The sequence below is a fragment of the Scaptodrosophila lebanonensis genome, unplaced genomic scaffold (genome assembly GCF_003285725.1).
Source record: "Scaptodrosophila lebanonensis strain 11010-0011.00,11010-0021.00 unplaced genomic scaffold, SlebRS2 tig00000001-arrow-pilon, whole genome shotgun sequence".
Classification (NCBI taxonomy): Eukaryota; Metazoa; Arthropoda; class Insecta; order Diptera; family Drosophilidae; genus Scaptodrosophila; species Scaptodrosophila lebanonensis.
The window spans coordinates 8,207,547-8,231,039 of record NW_022060529.1 but is presented as its reverse complement, the minus strand read 5'-3'; the positions used below and the strand labels follow the sequence as shown (position 1 = coordinate 8,231,039).

Below are 23,493 nucleotides of genomic sequence, written 5' to 3'. Positions count from 1 at the left end.
TAGTTCGTTTCACTCCATTTTTATTTTCATTTCCAAAATGCGCTTAGACAGTAATAATAGTAATACATACATACTCATGTGACGATATATATATATATAAGTTGGTATATTTTTCTAAAACTAAATTACAATAACAAAGCAACAACTTACATAATTTGCCAAGCAACCGGTTCATCCTCACAAACATAAAAATACACATCCTTAAGAGTACATACATACATATAGTAAGCAACTATACACATCCGTTTAACTGAGTGGATCTAAAAGTTTGCAAGAGAGCAATTGCCTATTTCCAGAAAATTAACCGACTAATATACAATCATCAATTAGTTGCCATCGAACTTTTAAATCAGACACAAATATTACGTAATATTTCTATATTAACAACATTACTTATAGATTATCCAATTTCAAATTAATTTTTAGACTCATACTAATGATCCACTTAAACATTTGGCATATTTAAAGTTATTTGACACATAAAAGGGGCTTCGCAGGGACTACACGCAGCACCTATGGAATCATAGGTAAATAATAATAAATGAAACTACATATATTCATTGAACTTATGAATAATCCGATATTTCAAAAAACCATAACTTCAAGATAGGATAAACTAACTGTAACTAGTTTTATGTTTATCAATTGACGTTTTGAACTATAAAAAATGCACATCAAATGTTGCTTCTATAATTTTTTTGAAAGGTCGAGCTGTCAAATCGTCCTCTCAGTTGTGCCCAAAAAATAAACAACAGTAAATAGTTCGCTGTTCGCACTTTCCAGCTCTTAGGCATTCACATCGCTCGGTCTTTTTTTGGGATATATACTACTATAGTAGGCAATTCTAATCATGCAAAATCTTGAACCTACATATTCAGTTAAACGTCAGTGCATTTGTGCGCAGTACAGATAGATGCGTTTTTGTACATGTATCTGGCTATGCATACAATTTGCAAGCTCTGTTTCTTTATTCTGAGGTATTCTCTATCCGCTCTACTTTCCGACTTATATGACATATAGTAAATGGTTATGAAATTAATTTCGAGATATTTACGAATTAGACGAATGAGCCAAATCTATTACGACAATTTGACCAAATTTGAAAATACGCTTTATTCCTTTATTTTCATATTTTCCAGTCTAATAATACTCAAATTATTGGTAAAGATGTAAATAAGATAATGTTATATGTTAAACTTGCTAAGCTTTGCTTCACAACTGAAATAACTGTGGTTTTTAACTTTTTTAAACAAATTGGGAATCGCAAGTATTTGCTACAAATTTGTAATATAACAGCTTCTATTAAAGTTTTGAAAATATTGTGAATAAGTTTATACAAATATTTAGTCCTTGTTTTAAGAATAGTGTAAGCAAGCGTTAGACAAATAGTGGTTTCTAATATAGTATTTGAATATAATATCTATGAAAGGTGCTACATTTTATAGATGGAATTTTCTTGATCGTTTGATCTGGTTTCTTGTACCATTGAAAATCTGGAAACTAGAGCTAGTAGAGTATAATCAGTACTAACTGCCTATAATTGATCAAAAAAATAGTTTTCTGTGCTCTTTATACATACATATACATACGTGTACGTAGAAGGTACATACATAGAGGATAGCATTGATTGCGGTGGTGTGTGCTAAAGATATTTAAATTTAATTGCCAATTATCGCCCGGAAGATCATAAAAAGTGTCATTAAGTAAATGGGTTGATATCGCATGTTTGGAGCAGCGTTCGGTGATGCGGTCGAAGGCGGTTCGCCAATCACGATGGTGATTTGGCGACGAACATTTAGGGGCATCACGTGGCACGAAAAGTTCCGGCCAGTAACGTTAGTGAGAGGTGTGATGGTCAAGGCGAACTGGCTGTCCACAGTCCACATGCTTTGGATGGCCTCATGCCCGTTTGTAATTAGTGTTTGGTCCATGTACCAAAGAATCACGTGATGTTCGGCTGAATAAAGAGAAACAGAGCGGTTAGAGTAATCGCTGTAATATTGACACTTATCTTGCCTACCATCAAAGTTCTTCACTGGACAATCAAGCTTCACTGTAGTCGCATCGGGCTTAACGTATATGGTGACATTCTTTTGCTCAAAGTACGGCTGTAAAGCCGGAGCCGTTGTTTCCGTAACCGCAAAATTGTCGGGCGCCCCCTCTTCGTCGTCATTGTATTCCGTGTACTCTGGGTTAGACTCAGCCGGCGCCGCTGGAGAGCTGACTACCTTTCTTTGCTGGGCTGCAATAAAGGTGAGATGAAAGAGTCAATTTTATGTCTGTCACGTGTTTGCGTGTCTTCTGGAAGGTGCGGCAAGGTCAGCCCGAAATTCTGTAATTAACGCCAAATTATGCATTGAACCTGCCATCCCTGAATTTGGATTTTCGTGATATGGGATAATTGAGCTAATCCCCAAGAACGCCATGGCCCCGGCCCTCCTTGACCCACCTTACTCCAGCCATAGCCGTAGTCCAAGGCGCCCAAACAACAGCATAAATCCATTAGGAAAAGGGCGCAGTCCAAGTCAAAGCATGTCAACGCCCATCTGGATGCCCCACTCCCTCCCCTCTGCACTCATTCTCCTGCGGATCCACATACCGCTGTGCTGCGAGGTCATTATAGAAAGCCAACTGTAGCACGTGGGGATTGTCAGAAGTGTTTTTTGGGGCATGGGTATAGACACTGTACGAGTGTTATTGATTTCGGTCAGGGTGTTTTCGGTATCTTCCGCGCCTCAGGCATTTAACGAGATATTGGTTGCGTCATTCACATATTTAGAGCTTTACTAATGCGAATTAAATTGGCACAAGCGACGAGAGTGTTCCACATGCAAATTAATATTGTACGCGTATGAAAAGCAAATATGTACACACGTATTCGCGATCTACTTGTATGTACATATGTACACCTATGTAGGATAATAAATGGCTTCAAGGTTATCCAGCTATTTGTACCACTTTAAGTGATGGGATTTGTGGTGCAAATGTTATACAACATGTGGTTAAAAACTTATAGACAAAATACAACATTTTAGAAAAGCTACCAGAAAAATTAAAGGAACTGGAAAGTCCAAGCGCAAAATGTACATATGTAACAGGCAGAGGAAACTGTTGCACGTACATACATACAAGATCAGCACATTAGAGTTAATTAGATACGCAGACTTATTATAAGAGGTACTTGGGGTTGAAGCTTTTACGTCGTACCTTTCTCAAATGCATGCTAACGAGCCTTTTTTACAAGATATAGTATAGTTTTCTGTAGCATCATATGATGTAGCTACCATAGTGCAGATGTGTTATGCATTAAATGTTTCATGTATCATTGAACAAATTATATTCAAATTTATAAAAAAAAGTAAGAATAGTAAGCAGTTCCCAATTTATAAATTGCATTGGAAGTATTTTCGACACTTCAATTATTGTAAGTATATTGTCGAAGTTTTTCTCAACATGATGATGCAAGATGAGTGAGGATAGATGAACACCCGGACTCGAAAATAGTATATATAGCGAGCAAATTTGGTTTGCAGACTGAACTACTTATAGGTAACAATAGTTTCATTTATAAGCACAGGCTGGCGAATCCATATAGCGATATCCCTTTGTTACAAGCAATTATCACAATCAGACCATCGGACTTTCTTCAAAAGAAATTTAACATATTCATTCATGTATTCAATTATATGTATACCTACTTATTACATAAATATGTTTTCAATTCGTCTATTTATTTATACGAAAACGAGTTCCACAAGTGTTCTCCATATAGTACTTATGCAGACGTATTCCTCCCAAATAGCGCAGGCCATAAATAGTGATATAATAAAAGCAATAATAAAAATGATAATGTGTAATTGCTCCCACTCATAAAATATTGGGGCCGTAATTGCCAGCTTCTGAATATTAATAAATTTTCTATTCTATTTAACATGCATATACATGGATATGTACATACATACTTGTATGTATATGTATCTTAAGGCGCACAGGGATTTTGCAAATAACAAGCCATGTTGGCAGACAAGGCCAAGTGGAAATATTATCTTGAAATAAAAAGAAAGTAGAAAGCTTGTGTAATGCACGAGGGATAATGATAATCCATTGATGGCTAAGAACCAGAGGTGGGCATGGGCCCTGTTTTTGTTTATGGCTCATCGTAGCACGATGCGTGCTTGTGGGTGCTTGTGGGTGTTGAAATTAAAATTGAGAAAACTCTTTAAATTATTACATATTCTTGGAGAAATATATGTATAGTATATTTAAAAATACTCATTCATTTGACTTCATTATAAAAAGGCTGCCGGCATCGTACCTACGATTATTCTTATCTTATACATATACATAAGAGCACTGTTAATTAGTTTCATAAATACAGAAAGTAAATTAAAAATTAATAATTAGCAAATTCATTCACACTTTTTTAAGCTATCGTATATGCATTTAGTAATTTTTTAATTGATTACTTGATCGGAGTAATATAGTCTGATCACATCGTGATTTAACTCTGTCGTTCCCCAAAATCGTAAGTATACATAAGTAATGTTTCGTGCATTTCTTCAGAATTTCTCCAACATATTCAGAGAGTTGGGCAGAACAATATTTTATACTATTGTATTGTAAGAAAATAATTCCTATAGGAATACTCGGTAAGGCACCAACAAATTAAATACAATTACATAAAATACAATTATACATGCAAAGCCGATAAGCCCAAGATGTGTTGAGAAACAAGAGCCATCTTGAAACTGTTGATTAACAAAAGCAATTTGGATACGCTTTTTGACTAATACTTATTATTGTTACGTTTACAGGAAGAAGGAGGCGTGGCAGACCCCACAAAGTATATATATTCTTGATCAGCGTGACAAGACGAGTCGATCTAGCCCTGTCTGTCTGTCAAGCGCTGCCCGCGGCTGTTGTTGATGTTGCTGTGTGGTTGGACACGAATAGATGCGAATAGGCATTCATACACTCACATAGACGCAATTGCTTTGTATATGTGCAATTATACACCCTTTACGTGAGTTCGAATACCGAGAGGTAAAATAGATCCAATTTTTTTTTAAATTTTCTTAATTTTTTTTATTTTCTATAATTATTGTAAACATATGTACAGAGTATTTCAAAGTCGGGGCACCCGACTTTAGCTTTTTTACTTGTTTTATCAGAAAGCTATCCAATCGGTGTGTTAAATTGGACATATATACATATATATTCATGAATTTTTTTAAACTGGTCGTTGTAAAAAGGTTTCTAGCGTAATAATAATTTCTTCTTACTTGTAGGTAAGATTACGTAGGATTATTGTATGTATTTGAATTATGTGATATTTTTAATCGAAACTGATGCTTGAATGATGAAGTAAACTATAATAAGGCATAAGGAATGTTAGTACAGTTTTGAGACATAAATGGATGTAATAAAAAAATTGTCCATGATATTAGTCCAATAAGAATAAAGTACTTTAATTAATAATTTTAATTTTAAATTCAATGTTTTTTGAAGAAGAATTCTTTATTGCAATTATATGGAATACTATTTAGCATTGACCCACTTTTTTTAAAATTCCTTTCTAAAGCTTTGATCTGACTAAGCAACAACTCAGCCTCAATGGAATATTTTCTTAAACGAAAATGTTTTCAATAAAGAATATATTTTAGAGATTTTTGGATAGCTCTACTTTATATACTTGTAGTTAACCAATCGGATTTTCAATATATGTATACATATACTTATATATTTAAATTTTATACCAAACTAATCAGAATGCAATTCACATGCATAAACAAAAAAAGTAGTTCATATCTTTAAAGGCAAACAGCTGTATGATATACGTAAGTAGCAGTATTCAATACAAATAGGTATGAACCCCACCAAATCGAAAAAGTTATTAAATATTTTCAAAGATTTTTAAAACTTACAAAAAGCAGAATAAACGCAATGTAAACTTTCAAGAAACTTTGCAATCACAAACAAACTATGTATATAATATTCATAGAGAGGATATAGTTTGTATTTTTTTATGGAAAACTATATGTGCGCAAACAGATTTTAAGAACAAAATAGTTCTTATTATGAAAAACATTTATCATATTTCTTGAATAAATTAATTGTTTGTGCATAATCATTGGCATGTTAAACAAGTATTTAACAACGGTTCCACTTATATACATTACATACATGTGTATATGTACCTGGAATATAAAAAGATCCGAGGATAAGTGCAAGCAGCAAAAAATGCATCATGTTGTTGTTGTTGCTTTAAGCTCTTAACCTAACACTTTGACGGCGATTGCACAAGAATGTGTTTATAGGTAGTATATTACTTATGTGTGCGGAATTAAAGCAATCACTATTTTATGGCTCCTTTCGGATAACACACTATTCGCTTAATTAAGTTTCAATGTGCGGTTATTTTTTCTGCCCGTCGTCCTGTGTTTTTAATTTGCTGATTTCGCAAAACCGAAAGCTAAACCCGTTCGCCGTTGCAGGCGACGATGGCGATGGCAAAAGCGACACTGAACTTTGCGTGGGTTGTGGATGCGAATGTTTCTGTGGCAGTCGCGTTCGCGTTTGCGAGGAGAACAGACAACAACAGCAACAAAAAGCTGGTGAGCGCACGAGCACGAACCGCATAGGACTGTTAACGAATGCGAAATGATTGAAGGAGCAGCGCAGCATAAAAAGGAAACATACAAAAAGCTATGCGGCCACGACGATGACTCACACCGCAGTCACAGTCGCAGTCGCGCCCTATTCGACATGCCAAAGCCTCTTGAATTGTTATACAAATATACATATACGAGTTCGTATGCATGTATGTATATATTTTGCAAGCTATATAGTAATATGCTCTTAGCTTAACCCATTTGGTAAACTTTCTAAGAACGCATAATTATCGGAGGCCCACTCGTCGATGGGAATCATTATTATTTTATTATTATATACAATATAATGTTTTTATGTATACCTATTTAGTTGTTGTACCCAACTTAAAAATTTGGAAAATATAGTGTTTTTTGCTATGCAAATCAAGAGAGCTGTTTTTATTTTAACGATCCATATGCTTGACAATCAAAAATTTTGATTAATGCTAAGCTTAATCTTAACTTTCCCCTCATATCTATAGAGCACATTGTGCATAATAAACCCGCGTAAATGAATTGATCAATATTTTTTTCTGCTTGAAACTGCTATTATACGAAAATGGTAAATTTCTTGTACCCAAACAGGTACAATGGCAGGGAATGGGTTAAATCCATTGAGTATCGTAATTAGCTATTTATTCAAAATTATTATTATTATTAAAAGGTCCACTGAGACCAAAAAATTAAAAGTTCTTGAATTCACATTGTTTAATCATAAATTCACTTTTATTAATATTTATTACTTATGATCAGATTTTTACCTGAACGTAAAAATGTTTTTTTTATTTTGTGAATTCCATGTTACATAAATGTTTTACTCAAACTTAAAATTTGTACCTTATTTTCTAGTAGTGTATTTATTTATACCACAAGATGAGGTTATATGAAAGAAAGGATCTCCTTTTATATTTATAATAGCTAGAATAACCAAACATGGCATTCCGCTAATCAGGTCAAGTTATTCTTAATTCATATTTGAATGAATATGTATGCTGTTCGAAAAAAGTAGGTGGAACAGATTTTAATTAACGCTGATTACTAATCTTTATGTAATTATTTATTCTTTTAATTTACATTTTAAGATTTATTTTTTGAGTCATACGGTATAAATTTTTAATAAATTTCTAAGCTATTAATTATAATTACAAAACAATAACTGATCCTTCAACTTTTAATAAAAGCTGAAACAATATGATTATTATTATTTGCTTATATATTATTTTAAGCTCTCTAAAATGTATGTACATTTGTGTGGGATGGAAATATGCAATTAATTACATATATTGTAATATTTAAAAACCAATGCTATTTAGATGCCTTAATGTACTACTGTTTTATTTACATAATCATGCCAAAATAACGTTTTATTAATGATTATCTCTAAGTTAGTTGCCTGCTCTACGTTCAATTTAAATGAATTTAAATTGTTTTAATTTAAATTGTAATTTTTTGTTGTCTTATAAATAAATAAATGTATACACATAAATTATAACTATTAATTAACAAAAATGCTAAAATGTTTTTTTAAATATATGTACGCATACTTATTGTGACATATTCCACAAATAATAATTAAATCAACTTGTTTTTCTGTTATTTCCAATTGGCATTTAAGGCACGCACCGCTAAAATGACTTCATCAGTAAAAATTTAAGAGAAACCGCTTTATATACCTAAACTATGTAATAATCCTAGGTCAGTATGGCACAGATTTCAATTTCTTTAATGTACCCGTTGAGTCCTTGCATGTTTGGAGAGCCAGCAATAAATGTGTCGAAATAAGTAAATACCCACACATAAACCTCATATTTGCATATGTATATACGAATATATGTAATGCATATGCATGGTACATATACATATAACATATACTTTTGTTGCAGTTGCGCTCGCCATAGCTATGTATGTACAAGTAGCTATAGAAATAGCCGCCCCATTAACAACTTCCCTCACCAACTAACTATGCTCATGGCAAATACATATATATGTGAATGTATGTGCATTTGTATTGGTAATAAGTATACATGTGTTCATTAGAGCTTGCTCCGTTCTCTCAACCATAAACAAAACATCCCTCTTAGTTTTGCAACACCCACACATTTCCAAAACTCTACAAGTACTATGCACTTTTTCATGTGCAAGCCCACGACATGGAAAAGGGAAAGCTATTGACGACAAATCTACTGAATAACGTCATATAGCGTCAAGAAAAATAACATCTCTTTATGTGTGCACGTCATAACTGTATTGCCTCATCATAAGTCGATACGAATTATAATGCAAACTTTGTTAGATTTTATATAACTTAGTACCACCGATTAGAACCATAAGTCATGCCAGTCCGACTCTTTAATACCCTTTACCAAACCTTTACCCCGCTTTTATTGTATAATATATTTAACATGATTTTTTAAAATCTCTTCATATGGCATGGTGTCTCGATTGGTATAGTTCAAAAGTTCATATAAATGTTTTATAATGTCTCACTATGTTCGAGAAATTTATTTTTATATGTATATTAGATATCAATACGTAAATAAATTACAATATTTAAGATTTGTTATATTTTGTCACAACTAAGTTTTTACATATCACTGTAGCATTTTTAAAACCTTCGGCCAAAAGAGTCAGTTCATATAGAGTTTTAATTTATATTACCATTTATAATTATATTTGTCGTCACAGCACACATCATTCTCTCTCACAACTAATTATCCCCTCTCTTGCCGAAGAGTAGACAGACCCCGTGCATTTTCCTCTAGCATGACCGCCTCTCTTTCCCACGCAACGCTCTCTTGAACGCACTCCCTTAATTGTAGCATCTGAGTCTGCGTATCCCACTGATGTTTTTCTTGGAGGTCAACACCGTCGGTGCTTAGCTTTTAAAGCATTATGTCGCACTATACTATTTGATAAATTCGTTCCCAAACAAGAAATCCCCAGAATTGAATAGGTCGTCCGCCATTGCGTACAAATTCTGGTGAGTGCTGGAGATGAAGGCGAACGTGTAAACGTAAATATTTGATGAATATGCTTGAGTCGGTTTGCTTTTCTTCTTCCAGGCGCGAACATGTGCAGGGCATCCAAAAGAGGGGGCCCCTAGAATCTGGTGCTGATGCTGCAACCAGAACTGCATTTGCGGATGTTTACAAACTTTGCAGCGCCAAATAAAACCAGAAACAAATACAAAAAAATGAAAATATCTGTTGGCTCAAATGCAGCATTATCACGTATCCCACAAACTCGTCCCTATATCGTGTGTATGTGTGCTGAAGATACAAAGCATACTTTGTTGTATAGCCGTAGATTAGTTTAATTGTTTGTTGGTTTCTTTTCAACATATCAGCAAATATTATTGTATGCACGTACAACTTTGCCCCTTAAAATAATATCTAGTCGAGTATTTATACATTGTTACTTGTACACTTAGAAGAAAAAACATTTAAAATACATCTAAAATAGTTAAACTTATGAGAAAGTTTCTTTCCAACAGGAAATGTTCTTTCTTTTAATCAAGGCCTCTCTTGTGTCTTAAAATGAGGAAGAAACGATATTTTTTTTACTTTTTAAACCTATGCATTGGTACCGCGTGGTACCTATACTGCGAATATGACACATACCATACAATCTTGGTTTTAATAAAACCCGCTTTCCCAAATGATATTTTCCAATGAATAACAGCATTAAAACCTATTTACTAACAAACTCCTACCTGGTACAATATAGTAAAGCCCAATGAACGTTGATAAATAATGTTCTTAGTTTGTTGTTATAGTATTTTTAGTTTTAATACATTTATAATATTCTTGCTTAATCCAATTTTTCTCGTTAGAACTATTGTAATGTATTTGGAAAGCACTCTACAATATAAGAATGAAACGTTGATAAATAATGTTCTTAGTTTGTTGTTATAGTATTTTTAGTTTTAATACATTTATAATATTCTTGCTTAATCCAATTTTTCTCGTTAGAACTATTGTAATGTATTTGGAAAGCACTCTACAATATAAGAATGAAACTGCGGCTTCTTAGTTTAAAAACGGTAGTTCTACATATTTTTTCTGAGTGTATCAATGTATCTGCATCTATGAGATTTTGTATATCTGTAGTATAGCTGTAGTCGCGTGGGCACTGCCGACACCCAAACAGTAACAGTCAGAGCCACAGCAACAGTTCGTTTAAAATCAGCCACCGCCACCGACACCGCTGCTGTGGTCGTCTTGCGGCTGCTTGTGGCTGCATCTGCCTCGGTTAAATCGCAATCACAGTGTTTGCAGAAGCAATCAACGCTCATATCCCAGCCCCAGCGCCGCTTCCCATGAAGAATGCTAAAAACGTCGCAATTTCATTTAGGATTTTCTTCACAACTTGGGGTGCCACTGGAGCAGCAGTTCTGCGAACCTAAATGCAAGATGAGCGACCATATGTACATACGAGTACATATACACACATGCATACCGAAATATGTATAAAATATATATGTATGTATATGCTATGTGCATGTGTGTGTACTTGCAAAAAAGTATAAATAAGTGGCATGGAATGCATAAATTTCAAGTAAAACCCAAATGTGTATAACACAAAACAGCACAATTGCATTTGGCGTTTGTATCTGTATTTAAATATGTATCTACGTAGTAGATTTTCACTTAACAAAGCCACTTTTAATTGTGCATACAATCCAAATATTTTCAAAATAAATCTTCTCTTTTAGAACTTTCATAGATATTGGTCATCTGTTATTTTCGAAAAACTTGACACGCTATTTTACGTATGGCTATAAATCATCTGAATTTTGAAACGTATGTCAGCTATGCAAATGGTCTTTATTCGTCAGCTAATTAAATCGCTGAGATCAAACAGACTGCAATGTGTGCTCACATTCAGTGTTGAAAACTTGGCTATCTTCCCGTCAGCTCTGGAGATATTCAAATACTCATTGCAGGACAAATTTGGAAAAACCTAGCCGTTAAAAGGCAAGGCCTAATAATACTCTTCTTGGCATACATTCATGAATGTAGGATCTGACCCATCTGCATTTCTTCTTAAAAATTTTTTAATCAGCAGCATTTTTACATTGAAAAGAAAAGACATTTCTAAATCAAATCTATACAAGCACTATATCTGTTTAGCTATTGCTAGCTTGCTTAATTGCTGATCCAGCTTTTTTGACGTTTGAGAATTGACAACACACTGCTCTCTGACAGCAACACGCCTTGTGATTAGCCTTGCTCTTTAGCCATTTCTCTTTAAACAACTCTTTACGCATACCCACTCTCTCGCTCGCTCTCTCTTTAAGCAACCGGCACCAACGCAATGCTTGTGCGTTTCTGTCGTTGCTGTCACCCTGCGTTCGTAGTCAACCTCAACGGGCAGCAGCATTTGTATTTCCACTGTTGCGCCGAAAAGACAACGACCCGGTCTACATACATACGTTCCCCGGAAAAACCAAGCCCCGAAACTCAAATTTCAAAAGTCATTTCATAAATTGGACGCCCAAAATTTTCACGCACGCAAAGATCGTGAAACTTGACAGTTTTGGGCAAAGTGCTGAAGTGGTACTCAGAGTGTGAACTACATTGGATAAGAATTCAAAGAAATCAAAACAAAATCGCATACAAACAAATAAATAAACAAACCGTTAAAAAGTGCTGAATATGTAGGCAAGAAATTGGGGCGCTAAAGACAATTTTTTTGATTACGCGGCGATATAATTCGTTAAGTCGAAATAAAAATAAATAAATAAACAAGAATCAGAGTCTTGTGACACAAATTTTAAAACTACTTATTACTACACATTTGGGCTTTAAGCGGTAAAGACAGAGTTGGAAAAAATGGTTGGAGGCGCAGAACTAAATAAACTCCTGATGGTAACCGTTTCAATGTTGGCTGTTTCCTGCATGGGTAAGTTTTTAAAATTCAAAACGATTACCGGTATTGAAAATCAAAGTTCAGCGTTGCAACAGGAAATAATCTAATCTTAATACATACATAAATATGTATGCACTGACAACTTAGAAATGTGTGATTATGTGTGCAGTGGGGGACCCTTTGAACTGACTAATCGGAGAAGTACATCAGAAGAACATCAGATTTGAAATGCATCGTCAAATAGACATGCGTTTCATATTCGTGTCGTCGTGTAAATAGAATAGAATTGATTGTTTGTTGAGGAATTTGTGACCTACATATGTTCATGAAAAAGTCAAGTCGAGCCAAGTGAGTCCCGATTTAGGTCGAAAAAAAAAACACTGATTCATCTCCAACATTAATCATCAACTCTTTACCGAATTCCATTTAAGCCAATTAGAATTTTTATAGTAAAAATGTGTCTTTTGATTCTTCTCCTCTGAATCATCTTTTGCCGGAAATTTATAAAATCTGCATTTTATATGTACAATATTTCAGGTACCTATATTTTTCAACCATTTGAGTTCCTAAGTTTTCTTTGTAGTTAATCGCGATTAAAGTCATTACAGAAAAACCACAGGTTCATCTCAATATACATACTTATAAATTTAATCTTGCGCCAAATTCTTCATCATAGTCTTCTCCAATGAATCATCTCTGCCCGGAAATTTAAAATATCTGTATGTCATTCAACATTTTACGCATTTGCAATCATTTGAACTGTTAAGTAGACTCGTAGACAGTAAAATTTTGTAATTTATAGGAAATGACGAGGCAGTCCGCTGTCACATTAATGCAGTTATTTATCGCGATCAATAAATCCGTGCAGCTTGCACATATTTATGCATTTATTCAATCCACCACTAACTCATTTCATATAGGAAGCGAATTTCTCAATATTGATGCATTATCTTGGGGTGTTTGGGCATTCGTCGTGTATTGGTTACGATACTAATTATGCCAACGGCGCTTAATAATAGCATTAACAATGGCGATGCATTACAAAAAGCAAACATTGTCGAGACAAGGGCAACAACACAAAGCAACAACAACAATAACAATATGTGCAACACCACACATCCGGTGTGAAAAGCGTAAAGTGTGGCATTCAGGTAGGCAAAGAGTTCTGTCCTTTCTGCCACTAATTGGCAATATCAGTGCTATTGCTTTGGGCACAGAAGCGAGACGAAGAAGCGTGTGAACGTCTCTGGCTAGGCGCGGAAGGGGCTGCTACAGAAACTCCCTGCTTTCCTTTCCTGCTCCCTCCCTTTTCTAATGCTCTGCAAATAAACAGGATAAATGAAAGATAGAAATTCAAATATATGCATTGAATATCTAAACTAAATATATTATACTTATGTATATGCGCTCATCCATCAAGCGATTATCAGCAAGTCTTCCATTATTATTTACTCTGCTGTTAGCCTGTTACCCGTTCTTCCATACCTCATATCCAATTAGTTAAGAGTATATGAAGAAATTAAATATATATATTACATCGATCAGCATGGCGATTGAATCGTCATAGCCAAGTCAGTCAGCCTGTTCGTATGTTGTTCTGCATATCCCTCAAAATCTAGGGACAACAAACTTCCAAAGCTGGCATATTTTTATCTATCTACAAGTATCTTACAATCCATAAATAAGTACCTTTATTACTTTACATATCATACATAATAATGAACTATCAGTGCTTCAATCGTTCTTAGTATAATTATTTTCGTTTTGTTCCTTGCGATATCGTAAACAAGCTATCCTTTATTAATTTTTGCATTCAATACCTCACTATGTTTTGAGGATATCTTTATGTTTTTGGACGTTATTTGTGGTATCGGAGTCGGGTCCTGTTTGCCCTTTCTTCTGCCAGTCTGTTTTTTACAAAAGACATATGAAAAAGGGATTCAATTACATGCCAGTCTGCTTGATGGGTTCAGAGAATTGGGGATCGTGTGGCCGCGAATTTGAAATTCGAATAGGCGACAACCATTTCGCACGATATTCTTATGCAACCACAATGCTTCTGAGGTGCCGTTGGTTACATTTATTTTCATCTCCAACTCCGACTCTGACTCATGCAAAAGCAAGTCTGGAATGTTGACTGACGCATACGCCTCAGGACTGCAGACATCGGCAAATACGAGTTTGCTGGAGTATCTGAAGAGTTGAATGCGGCACTCGTTTTCGTTCTCATAAAAACAAGTACATACATTCATATATACATAGTATATATGTATGTATATAGTGAGTAAGTGAATGAGTTGATGTTGGTGCCACGCGCAGATGGGGGCAGGGCACGGGTCTGGCAATGGTAGAGGCACCGACAACTCGGCGGCATCATTTGGTGGCATCAACAACATCAGCAGCAGCAGCAAAGCGAGTTAAGCAAACTCGTAACCAATTCTCGACAATTAAAGAATCAATTTACTTTAACAGAGCTGCGAATTGACTGCAGCTCTGGGGTGCGGGCGAGTGTGCCCCTCAAGCCTCAAGTGCCGCGAAGAGGCAAGCGGGCATTATTATTATTTGAGCATGTGTGGCTGCATAGTTTCTCTCCATATTTATGTATGTACCATTGTACATATTTATCTATGTACATATGTATGTATATGTGCTATATTAAAACATAAAGCGCAATCATAATGGTGATGATCGTAATGAAGATGATACAGCTGTGCAGCACAAGCCAGTCTCGGGCCCCCCAATTATATGTTTGTGTGGTGGATACAATGATCCATAATTGTAATCAAAATGGAACAAATTACTCTAACATACATGAAAGACTATGAAAAATTTGAAAACATACATAGGTAGCTGTAACTGCTTAGCAAGACAGAAATACCTAAAGTTTTTCATTTTAAATCGTGATAGCTTCTGCTCACGACGCACTCACGGCAGCGGATTTCTAGTTCTTATAATAATATCATAAATAGTTTTTTAAATTGTAATATTTTTAGTATTTAGTTCAATAATATTTAAAAGAAACTTAGTTGTACTTGGCTTTTGAAACAAGTTCATAGTTTATTAATTTCGTAATTATGTTGATTTAAATAATTATTTTATAGTGGGATTATAATTATATATAATTCAAAGTATTTTAAAAGTCGCTGACAAAGTTTACCACCCAAAACTCTTCATTATCATACTCGTATAGTCTTAGTCTAATAAAAGAAAACGTTTTGAAGACAAGTAAATGTTTATAATCAAATGTTGATAGTCAAATGTTTATAATCAGTTGTTGATAGTCAATGCTGAGTATCAAATGTTGATAGGCTAAAAATTGTGTCCAAAAACAGCCACTTTAACATTTTCTTTTTTTAATAAATTTCTCCATTAGACACACTTTTGATACTAAAATGGTATGCAAATAATTTCCTTGTCTCACCATGAGTTCCTAACAAATTTGCGTATGTTTTGTGTAACCACAATCGTTTACTTTGCATTGCAACTTCCTCAATGATGACTGTCTAGGTCTTGTAGGGCACCACCAGTAGGCAAAAACACACAGACATCGAGTCATAATAAGAAAAAAGGCCAAAGACCAGCAAAGCAATAAATAATAATATGTACAAGAGAACAAAATCGTTGCCTTTTGCGCTAAATAATTTCTCAGCTGTAAAAGGAGTGCCGCATATTAATTACATACCACAACCACTTGAATGGAACACGAGCCCGAACTCGAACCCGAGCCAATGGTAATGGCAACGCCTTAATATGCAATAGGCGTATTCGTAGTCGAAGAGTTCTCTGTTTCGACTCTAGCCAAGACTTTTGTTGACCGAGCATGGCTCAGAAAAAGGGTTGCGAGTGGGAGGCATGGTCTACAGTCTATATGGTGGCTATGGTTTTCGACTATTTGACGATTGACGTCTACAAGTTGCTGGCAATGTGCCCGCACCCGCACAGATCGCCAGAGATATCGCATTCTGGTTCTGGGCTCCGAAGCTTAGCGTAAGTGCCGACACGTGCACTTTCGGCAACGGGAAATGTTTCATGGATGTGTGCTAGAAATTTTAAAGCATTCGCTGGCGCTGGCGTAGTTGCAAAGAACAATCGATGACGATCGGATCGAGACGAGCCATAGCCACCAGACGAATTGAGTGAACAATAACAATGGAAAACTGATAGTCCCAGAGAGCCATTTAAGTGAAATCATTGTACATATGTACATTCATAATTCTATATTTGGATTGAAGATTTGATATATTGTTGTTGTGCATAACAATGTATATAAGTACTTACATATACATATATCTACATATTAACACACATATGTGTATGAATACTAATGGACTTACATATGTATAGTATACTCGTATGCGAATGCGTAGAAACTTAATTCGTCCACTGTAATTGTTATGGGTATGGAAATGGAAAAATCGTGTAAAGCATGATGAATCTCCATAAAATTTTCACATGAAATATGACTGCAGAAATACTATTTGCTTTTTGGAGTTGTTCATTTAAGAAATTTTTTAATATGCATACTATAAAAATAAAATTCTTTATCTAGTATTTGAGCTGATTCGACTTAAAGGACCAAAAAAGTGCGAATGAAGTGAGAAAAAAGGAGAGAAAAGTGACTGGAAAAGCTGTTTAGTGCTACGATAATAAAGAGATGGAAGAAAATAAACATACATACATACGTATTGGGAGAAATTAGAGTTGCACACTTTGTAATTACACGTGGTGGGAAAGCTCCGAAAAGGCTAGCTGCTACAAGACTCACTAATCCAGACTACGCAAAAGTTAGCTGTTACAGCACTCGATCAAGATTGGTCGCAAAATTTCAATTTTAATAAAAGCTTCAACTTTATTGAATTTAGCCGAAAAAAGGAAATGGAAATATTTTTCCATCTACAAAATATAAGATTCGTATTCATTGCGGCTACATTTGAAATACAAGAGTTTTCTAGATATCCCATAAAACATAACATAAATATATTTAAGCTAATATTGTGTACCAATTAGAAATTTAAATTTATGATTCTCAAATAATTTTAAGTGCACCAACTTGGCGTACTACAAATATGGTAAATTTAAATGTTCAATGCCAATTTAAAAAGTCTGGCGATTTATTGATGAGCATGGACCAAACATCTGCCAATTTTGGCTAACAAAACCCGTTGTTTCGCGCAACGCTCCCCTAAAATTGGAATTGGAATGCGAACAATTTGCACATCTGCGGTGGTTTTTGTCAATCAATGATTGTGCTTGTGAGTCAGTGTGCCTGTGTGTATAAGTGTGTGTATGTGTTTTAATGCACATCTGCCCGAGTGCAAATGGTCCGCCGGCGCGTAGGTAGTCCTGCTTATTTATATAGACATACGCACATCTCTCAGCTTGGTAACCTGATCGTTTTCAAAGAACCGAAATGCCATTATCATTATCCGCTTCGCTTCATGTCTCTATCTGCCACACCACTGCTCTAACAATTTTCGGCTCGTATAACGCAGTCGTTGTCTGTCCCGTCGACCGGTCAGTCACGTAGGGGCCGAGCAACCTGAAAACCTGAACCTGAAAATGCAGACAGGAGAGATCAAAGATCAGAGCGATGCGCTTTTACATACAAACATACAGATGTATGTCTGTACATCAATACATATGTACATACCTATAGTATGTAGTTGCTGTCCCAAATGCTGCATCGTTGCGGCTTATCACAGGTAGTAAAACCCAAAATGCTGCACTTGGATGATTTCAGCGCCAGCGTCTGGCTCAGAGTGACTGAGCACTACCGGATGCCTGTCCCTATCCCCAGTCCGTGTTCATTAACTGACTTTCTAATGGTCATCTAAGTCGGTGCTGGGGTTATTAGCTGAAATTTTCAGAATCATCGTTGTTATGATAAATGGTTTTGGCCCAGTTCTAGGTACCAATTAAAACGCAAAACCAAAAACAACAAAAATGGTTATCTTTAACCAAAAAGCTTGCCTTATCTGATACTTCAATAACATTAAGGGCAGCAGCACAATTTTGTATATTTTAAAACTTGACTTTCCTAATGGTTTCATAGGAATAGGACTATTCCCTTTAGCTTTATGGCAATAAACTAAAAACAAAATTCACAGGCAAAATCTCATCATTTTTTTACTTGATAATTCCGTGCCTTTTCAAGCGGAGGTTGTAGTTTAATAATTATTTTTGTGTCCTAAGATCTTTAATAGCTGCTATAACAATTATTAAATTATTAAATTTACTTTCCTTCTAATGTTAAATATTTGTCTGTTTTATATTAAAGAGTAATAAGCTTTAATTATAATAGTTTTTCCATTAGAAAATATCTAGTCTTAATGGCTGTTCATAACAACTATAAAATTAGGAAAATGCAACATAAAACGATTCCCAAATTCTTTTTAATGGAAACTATTGTATTATGTCTAAACGAAATAGCCTTTTCTATATTTGATTCATCAGCTTTCGAAGTTCTTTTATTTGGAAGTATGTAAGAACAGCAGTATTTTGATCGTAAACATTTTTTTAATTCTTATTGAATATTTTACGGCAGCCCGCGGTTTGGGGTTTTGAGGGTGTGTGTGTGTGCGTGAATGAATGTGCATTTTAAATGTGCAGATACACAAAACCGATCACCATGGATACGAAGAATGCGCGCGCATAACTTTTGTACGAAAAGCGAAAAAACAAAATTGTAATTCATTTAATGAACTGTCCTCCATTTGTTGTGCGCCTTTTTATAATCGTTGATCGCCGTTCGTTCGCTTTCACACTTGGCTGTACATGTGTATGTACATACATGTACATGTGTATGTACATGCACATGTGTGCTTACTCTTTTTTGTCCGTTATGGTTATGCGTTTGCAGCAGAGAGCTGGAAGCCCAGTCAGTGTGTATGAGAAGCTAAAAAATTTCAGCATGCAACACTGAGCAGCGACAATGAAAGAGACAATAACAAGAATGGCTATAATAAATAAACACATAGACTCACTGTCTCGCACGTGCGTGTGTGTGTGTGTGAGTGTTTGTTGTTGTGTGCATTCTTTGGCGGGGAGAATGAGAACGCATACGACAATAAAAAGCAACAAAAACAACATCATAAACGTGACGCCAGAAATGGCAGAAGCAGAAGCTCGCTACAAATGTAAATTTAAACTTTTTTTTCACAATCCGCCTGCCAGCCAGCGTGCCACTGCGGCTAGCCTTCGCCTGCCATGACCCGCAGCCATGTTGAAAAACGGACACTATTGTGAAATGCTTTCGTTTTTTTTATATTCTTTTCTGTCCACCGCCGTCGTCAACAACGCCGCTGTCGACACCGACACCCAAAAAAATGAAGTAGCATGCGGCTACTGCCCCCGCGGACCGACCAAACAGCAGCATATAAATGTACGTATGTATGTATGTATGTTATGTGTTATGGCACCGATGTCAGTGCAGCGTCCATGGCATGGCAGACAGACACATGTGGGTGCGGCGATCGGCGGAGCGGCTCGCCCAACGTGTTGTTCGACACGGGCGAGGGTTGGCGGAGGCGAAGGCAAAGGCGGACGCGGACGCGGACACGCAGGCAATGTTTTCTCTTTCCATTTTACTTATTTTCATTTTCGTTTTTCGTATGGCCATGCACCCATTTTCATGTGACCCCATTTCCTTAAAATGTTTTCATTCGACAGAATATATAGAAGAGGGAATGTAAAAAGAAAATACATGCACACACTGTAATACATACAAGGGCGAAATAATTAAACATTAAGCCGATATTCGCCAGCCTTTGAAGCTCGCATTATTTATTCAGTGAGGGTATGGTTCTGCGAATGAATGTGGTGATGGTATCTGTCCTCTAGAGTAAACCCATAAGAATGCAATTCCGTGAACGACACAATATTTATTCATGGCAAAATGACAAAAATCGAGTAAAAGGGAATAAGAAATATAAAAATAAATACATACCTCGAATAAAAAGTGATCGCTCTCCAACATACGGGTATTGACAGAATGATGCAATTCACCTTTGCCCTTTGCATATATTTTCTTCAAGAGATTAAAGATAATTTATAATATGTACATATGAATGTGTATTAGTCATCAATATTTTGAGTTTTTTAGATTACAATACGGAATTGGCAAATATGAAGCCAACAAAATTAAACTCAATCGTATCGAACAGAACTGTCAGTTTCTTTATTTTGAAACTCTCTTTAAAAATATAATTGGTTTCAATGCCGCCAATTTTATCTTTCCGTGTGAGAAGAGATTTAATTTTTTGAAACATTCTCATTACTATAACAATAATTTGCTTAATGGTAATAAAAATAAAATTTAAAATTTAGAACAGCATACTTTAGGGGTTCACTTTTAGGTTATGTTGCTCTTTTCATGTTTTATTGCACTCATAATAATAATATATTGATGATGTTATTTCAGAATGTTCATAGCAAATTAAAAAAAATCAGAGAAAATATAAATATTTTCACAGATTAAACATTTATTTTACATTGAAGAATATAGGCAAATGTTAGCAGTTCACAATTTGAAAGCCATACAATTACTCGTCAATCATGTTTACTTTGTAAACTAAAAGTAGGATTATTAATTACTATGCTGATTCTAAACAATAACAACAAACAAATCTATTGAAAATGTTGTATGTCTGTGTTGATAGCTCGAATAACAATATAATTGCCCTGCTTTTTGAATTAGCTATATCCGATTACTTCTGTTTACAAAAGCTGCAAACTGCGTGCGTAGTTTATTTAAATTTCGTTCAGCTCTGACATCATTTTTAATTGATTTTGAATATTTTCAGTGCTCTCACATCCCGCCATCGAAGAAGATCAAATGATGGCAGATGATTACGACTACGGAGAACCCAATGATCAAAGTCAGCAAAGTAAGTCTGGTACCAGCGCCTCTTCTTCATCCAGTTTTCCAAAGATGCCCAGCACTTGGACCAACCGGACGAAAGTTGATGTGACTGGAATTCTGGGCCAGAACATTGTACTGAAATGCGATGATAAAGTTGGCAAAGGTCAGTAAAAGTCATAATATATGTAAACTGGACAGGCCTATTTAAAATGTATTTGCTCATCAATTTCAGACAATGTCGTTCTCTGGTATCAAGGAAAAAATTTGGTCTCAAATGGAAATAGCGTGCTAGTTCCCAACTTTAGTCTCAACCCTAAGACATATGAGCTGACAATACTGCACTCGAGCCCACAAAGTTCTGGCGACTACTATTGTGAGGTGGAACCACAAAAAATCCGTGTTCACACTAAAGTTATTGTGCTGGAGCATGAGCATTCCCTGGATGCTATAGCACCAGAGAGTTCTACATCGGCCCAAAGTCATGTGACGATCACGCTCTGGTTGCTGGCGGCCGCTTCGAGTATGGTTCTGTACCATTTTAAAATAAATATATAGAGTACCTTAGCATAACGCACAGATTTACATTTAAATTTAATGTCCATTGGATATGCTTGAAAGCGTTTCTGTCTCCCTAAAACTTGATTACATCTGCATAAGTATATAAGAAAAAAAAAAAGATGAAGAATTATAGGTCTTGTTAATTGGAAAATTTTGTAATTGTAAAGACAAAATCAATTTATTTATTAAAAGCCAAAGTATACAAAAGCATGTCTATGTGATTGAGCGTTTGACTTACAATTGGAATAGGAAGTGCTTTGCATTTTGTACTGACATCTTTAAATACTATCATCGAATAAGTAGTGCGCATATGTATATATATAGAAAATAATCGGACATGTTTAAATAGAAAAGTCTTTTGCAATATAAACAATTTTTGTTTTGAATGAAAAAAAAAAAAATTACTCACTACTCCTTCAGAATTTCGTCCGATGAAAGATTATATCCACTTCACACTAAAAGTAAAGTTCAAGGCCGATTAGGCTCGAATTTTTACGACTTTCTACGCAGCATTTTGAATTTACTTGAAGCAATCTAAAATTGAAGCATGATCGGATATGTTTCTAAGCCAAAAATGTCCATATATTAATACTAAATGAATTGAGTAGAAAATTAAAATGATTATACCTGAAGTCCAGACAGCTTGATTTCAAGACAATTAAGCAAAGGGAAGAATTAAAGAATCATTATCTTAAAAAAGTGAGAAGAGAATTATCAAATAGCTTTTCCGGACTTTAGAATGGTGTGTGTAGACAAGGGCGAGGGGATTAGGTATTCATCATTAAAAAACTATAGTATTATAGTTTGGAAAAAATATAGAAAAGCATAAATCGATAAAAAAATAACTCAACCTTTAAGAAAATAAATTCCAATATGTATAATAAAGGAATTTTTCTAACAAATGCGTTATGAATAAAACAATAAACATCTTTGGTTTCTTATTTTTAATGTATTTGTATATAGCATGTATTTTCTTAAAGTTGCATCAAATTAGTTAAAACGGAATAATTACAATATTTGTTTAAGACACTGGACATTAATCATATGTGTGTATTATACTTGTATGTAGGCCGGCTTTTAAAATCAATTCATACATCTGTACTTTAATCTGGAACTCTCTCACACAATCCCTACATAGATTGTTTCAATTGGCACATTCATTTCTTGTTCCTAATGTTATGATTCTTAAATAAAACGTAAGTATATAAAATATATTCTTATATTTCTTGTATCGCTATTTGTATGGGTATGGTTAAGGTCGCTCGGTGCGTGTATGGCCATTGATTATTTTTTATTGGCAAAACAAGTAGCGACAATGAGACCAATACCTGATCAATAATTTGTTGTTAACTTTAATGTACATACATCAGCCGACCACTTGTTCATTCATCCTTATAAGTACCAATATCCGTACAGATCTTTCGCCATACAATCTTACCATTCTTCTTCTTCTCCTTCTTCTTCATGATGAGTTTTTCTTTGTACTCGTAAAAATAAGTACACATGTGTGTATGTATTTATGTATATATAAGCTTTGGTCTGGATAATATTTCA

At 35.0% G+C, this 23,493-nt stretch overlaps 2 protein-coding genes across 2 annotated transcripts; one reads left to right on the top strand and one right to left on the bottom strand.

The window, feature by feature from the left end:
• Window positions 1–1,318: 1,318 nt before the first annotated feature.
• Window positions 1,319–6,621, bottom strand: LOC115633584. Its single transcript, XM_030531031.1, has 3 exons — window positions 6,198–6,621; window positions 2,021–2,242; window positions 1,319–1,957 (listed from the first exon to the last, which is right to left on the bottom strand). The coding sequence occupies exons 1-3, from the start codon at window positions 6,247–6,249 to the stop codon at window positions 1,659–1,661; spliced, it is 573 nt and encodes a 190-aa protein (XP_030386891.1). The 5' UTR covers window positions 6,250–6,621; the 3' UTR covers window positions 1,319–1,658.
• Window positions 6,622–12,060: 5,439 nt separating this feature from the next.
• Window positions 12,061–22,149, top strand: LOC115633743. Its single transcript, XM_030531217.1, has 3 exons — window positions 12,061–12,554; window positions 21,323–21,544; window positions 21,614–22,149. The coding sequence occupies exons 1-3, from the start codon at window positions 12,485–12,487 to the stop codon at window positions 21,934–21,936; spliced, it is 615 nt and encodes a 204-aa protein (XP_030387077.1). The 5' UTR covers window positions 12,061–12,484; the 3' UTR covers window positions 21,937–22,149.
• Window positions 22,150–23,493: the final 1,344 nt, after the last annotated feature.

What these genes read in the sequence shown, in the direction of transcription:
- LOC115633584 (XM_030531031.1), bottom strand. Translation starts at nt 6,249, where the DNA reads ATGATGCATTTTTTGCTGCTTGCACTTATCCTCGGATCTTTTTATATT. An exon ending in CGGATCTTTTTATATTCCAG is followed by an intron (nt 2,243 to 6,197) that starts GTACATATACAC and finishes CCTTTATTGCAG; the next exon opens with CCCAGCAAAGAAAGGTAGTC. An exon ending in TCCAGTGAAGAACTTTGATG is followed by an intron (nt 1,958 to 2,020) that starts GTAGGCAAGATA and finishes CTCTTTATTCAG; the next exon opens with CCGAACATCACGTGATTCTT.
- LOC115633743 (XM_030531217.1), top strand. Translation starts at nt 12,485, where the DNA reads ATGGTTGGAGGCGCAGAACTAAATAAACTCCTGATGGTAACCGTTTCA. An exon ending in GTTGGCTGTTTCCTGCATGG is followed by an intron (nt 12,555 to 21,322) that starts GTAAGTTTTTAA and finishes GAATATTTTCAG; the next exon opens with TGCTCTCACATCCCGCCATC. An exon ending in CGATGATAAAGTTGGCAAAG is followed by an intron (nt 21,545 to 21,613) that starts GTCAGTAAAAGT and finishes CATCAATTTCAG; the next exon opens with ACAATGTCGTTCTCTGGTAT.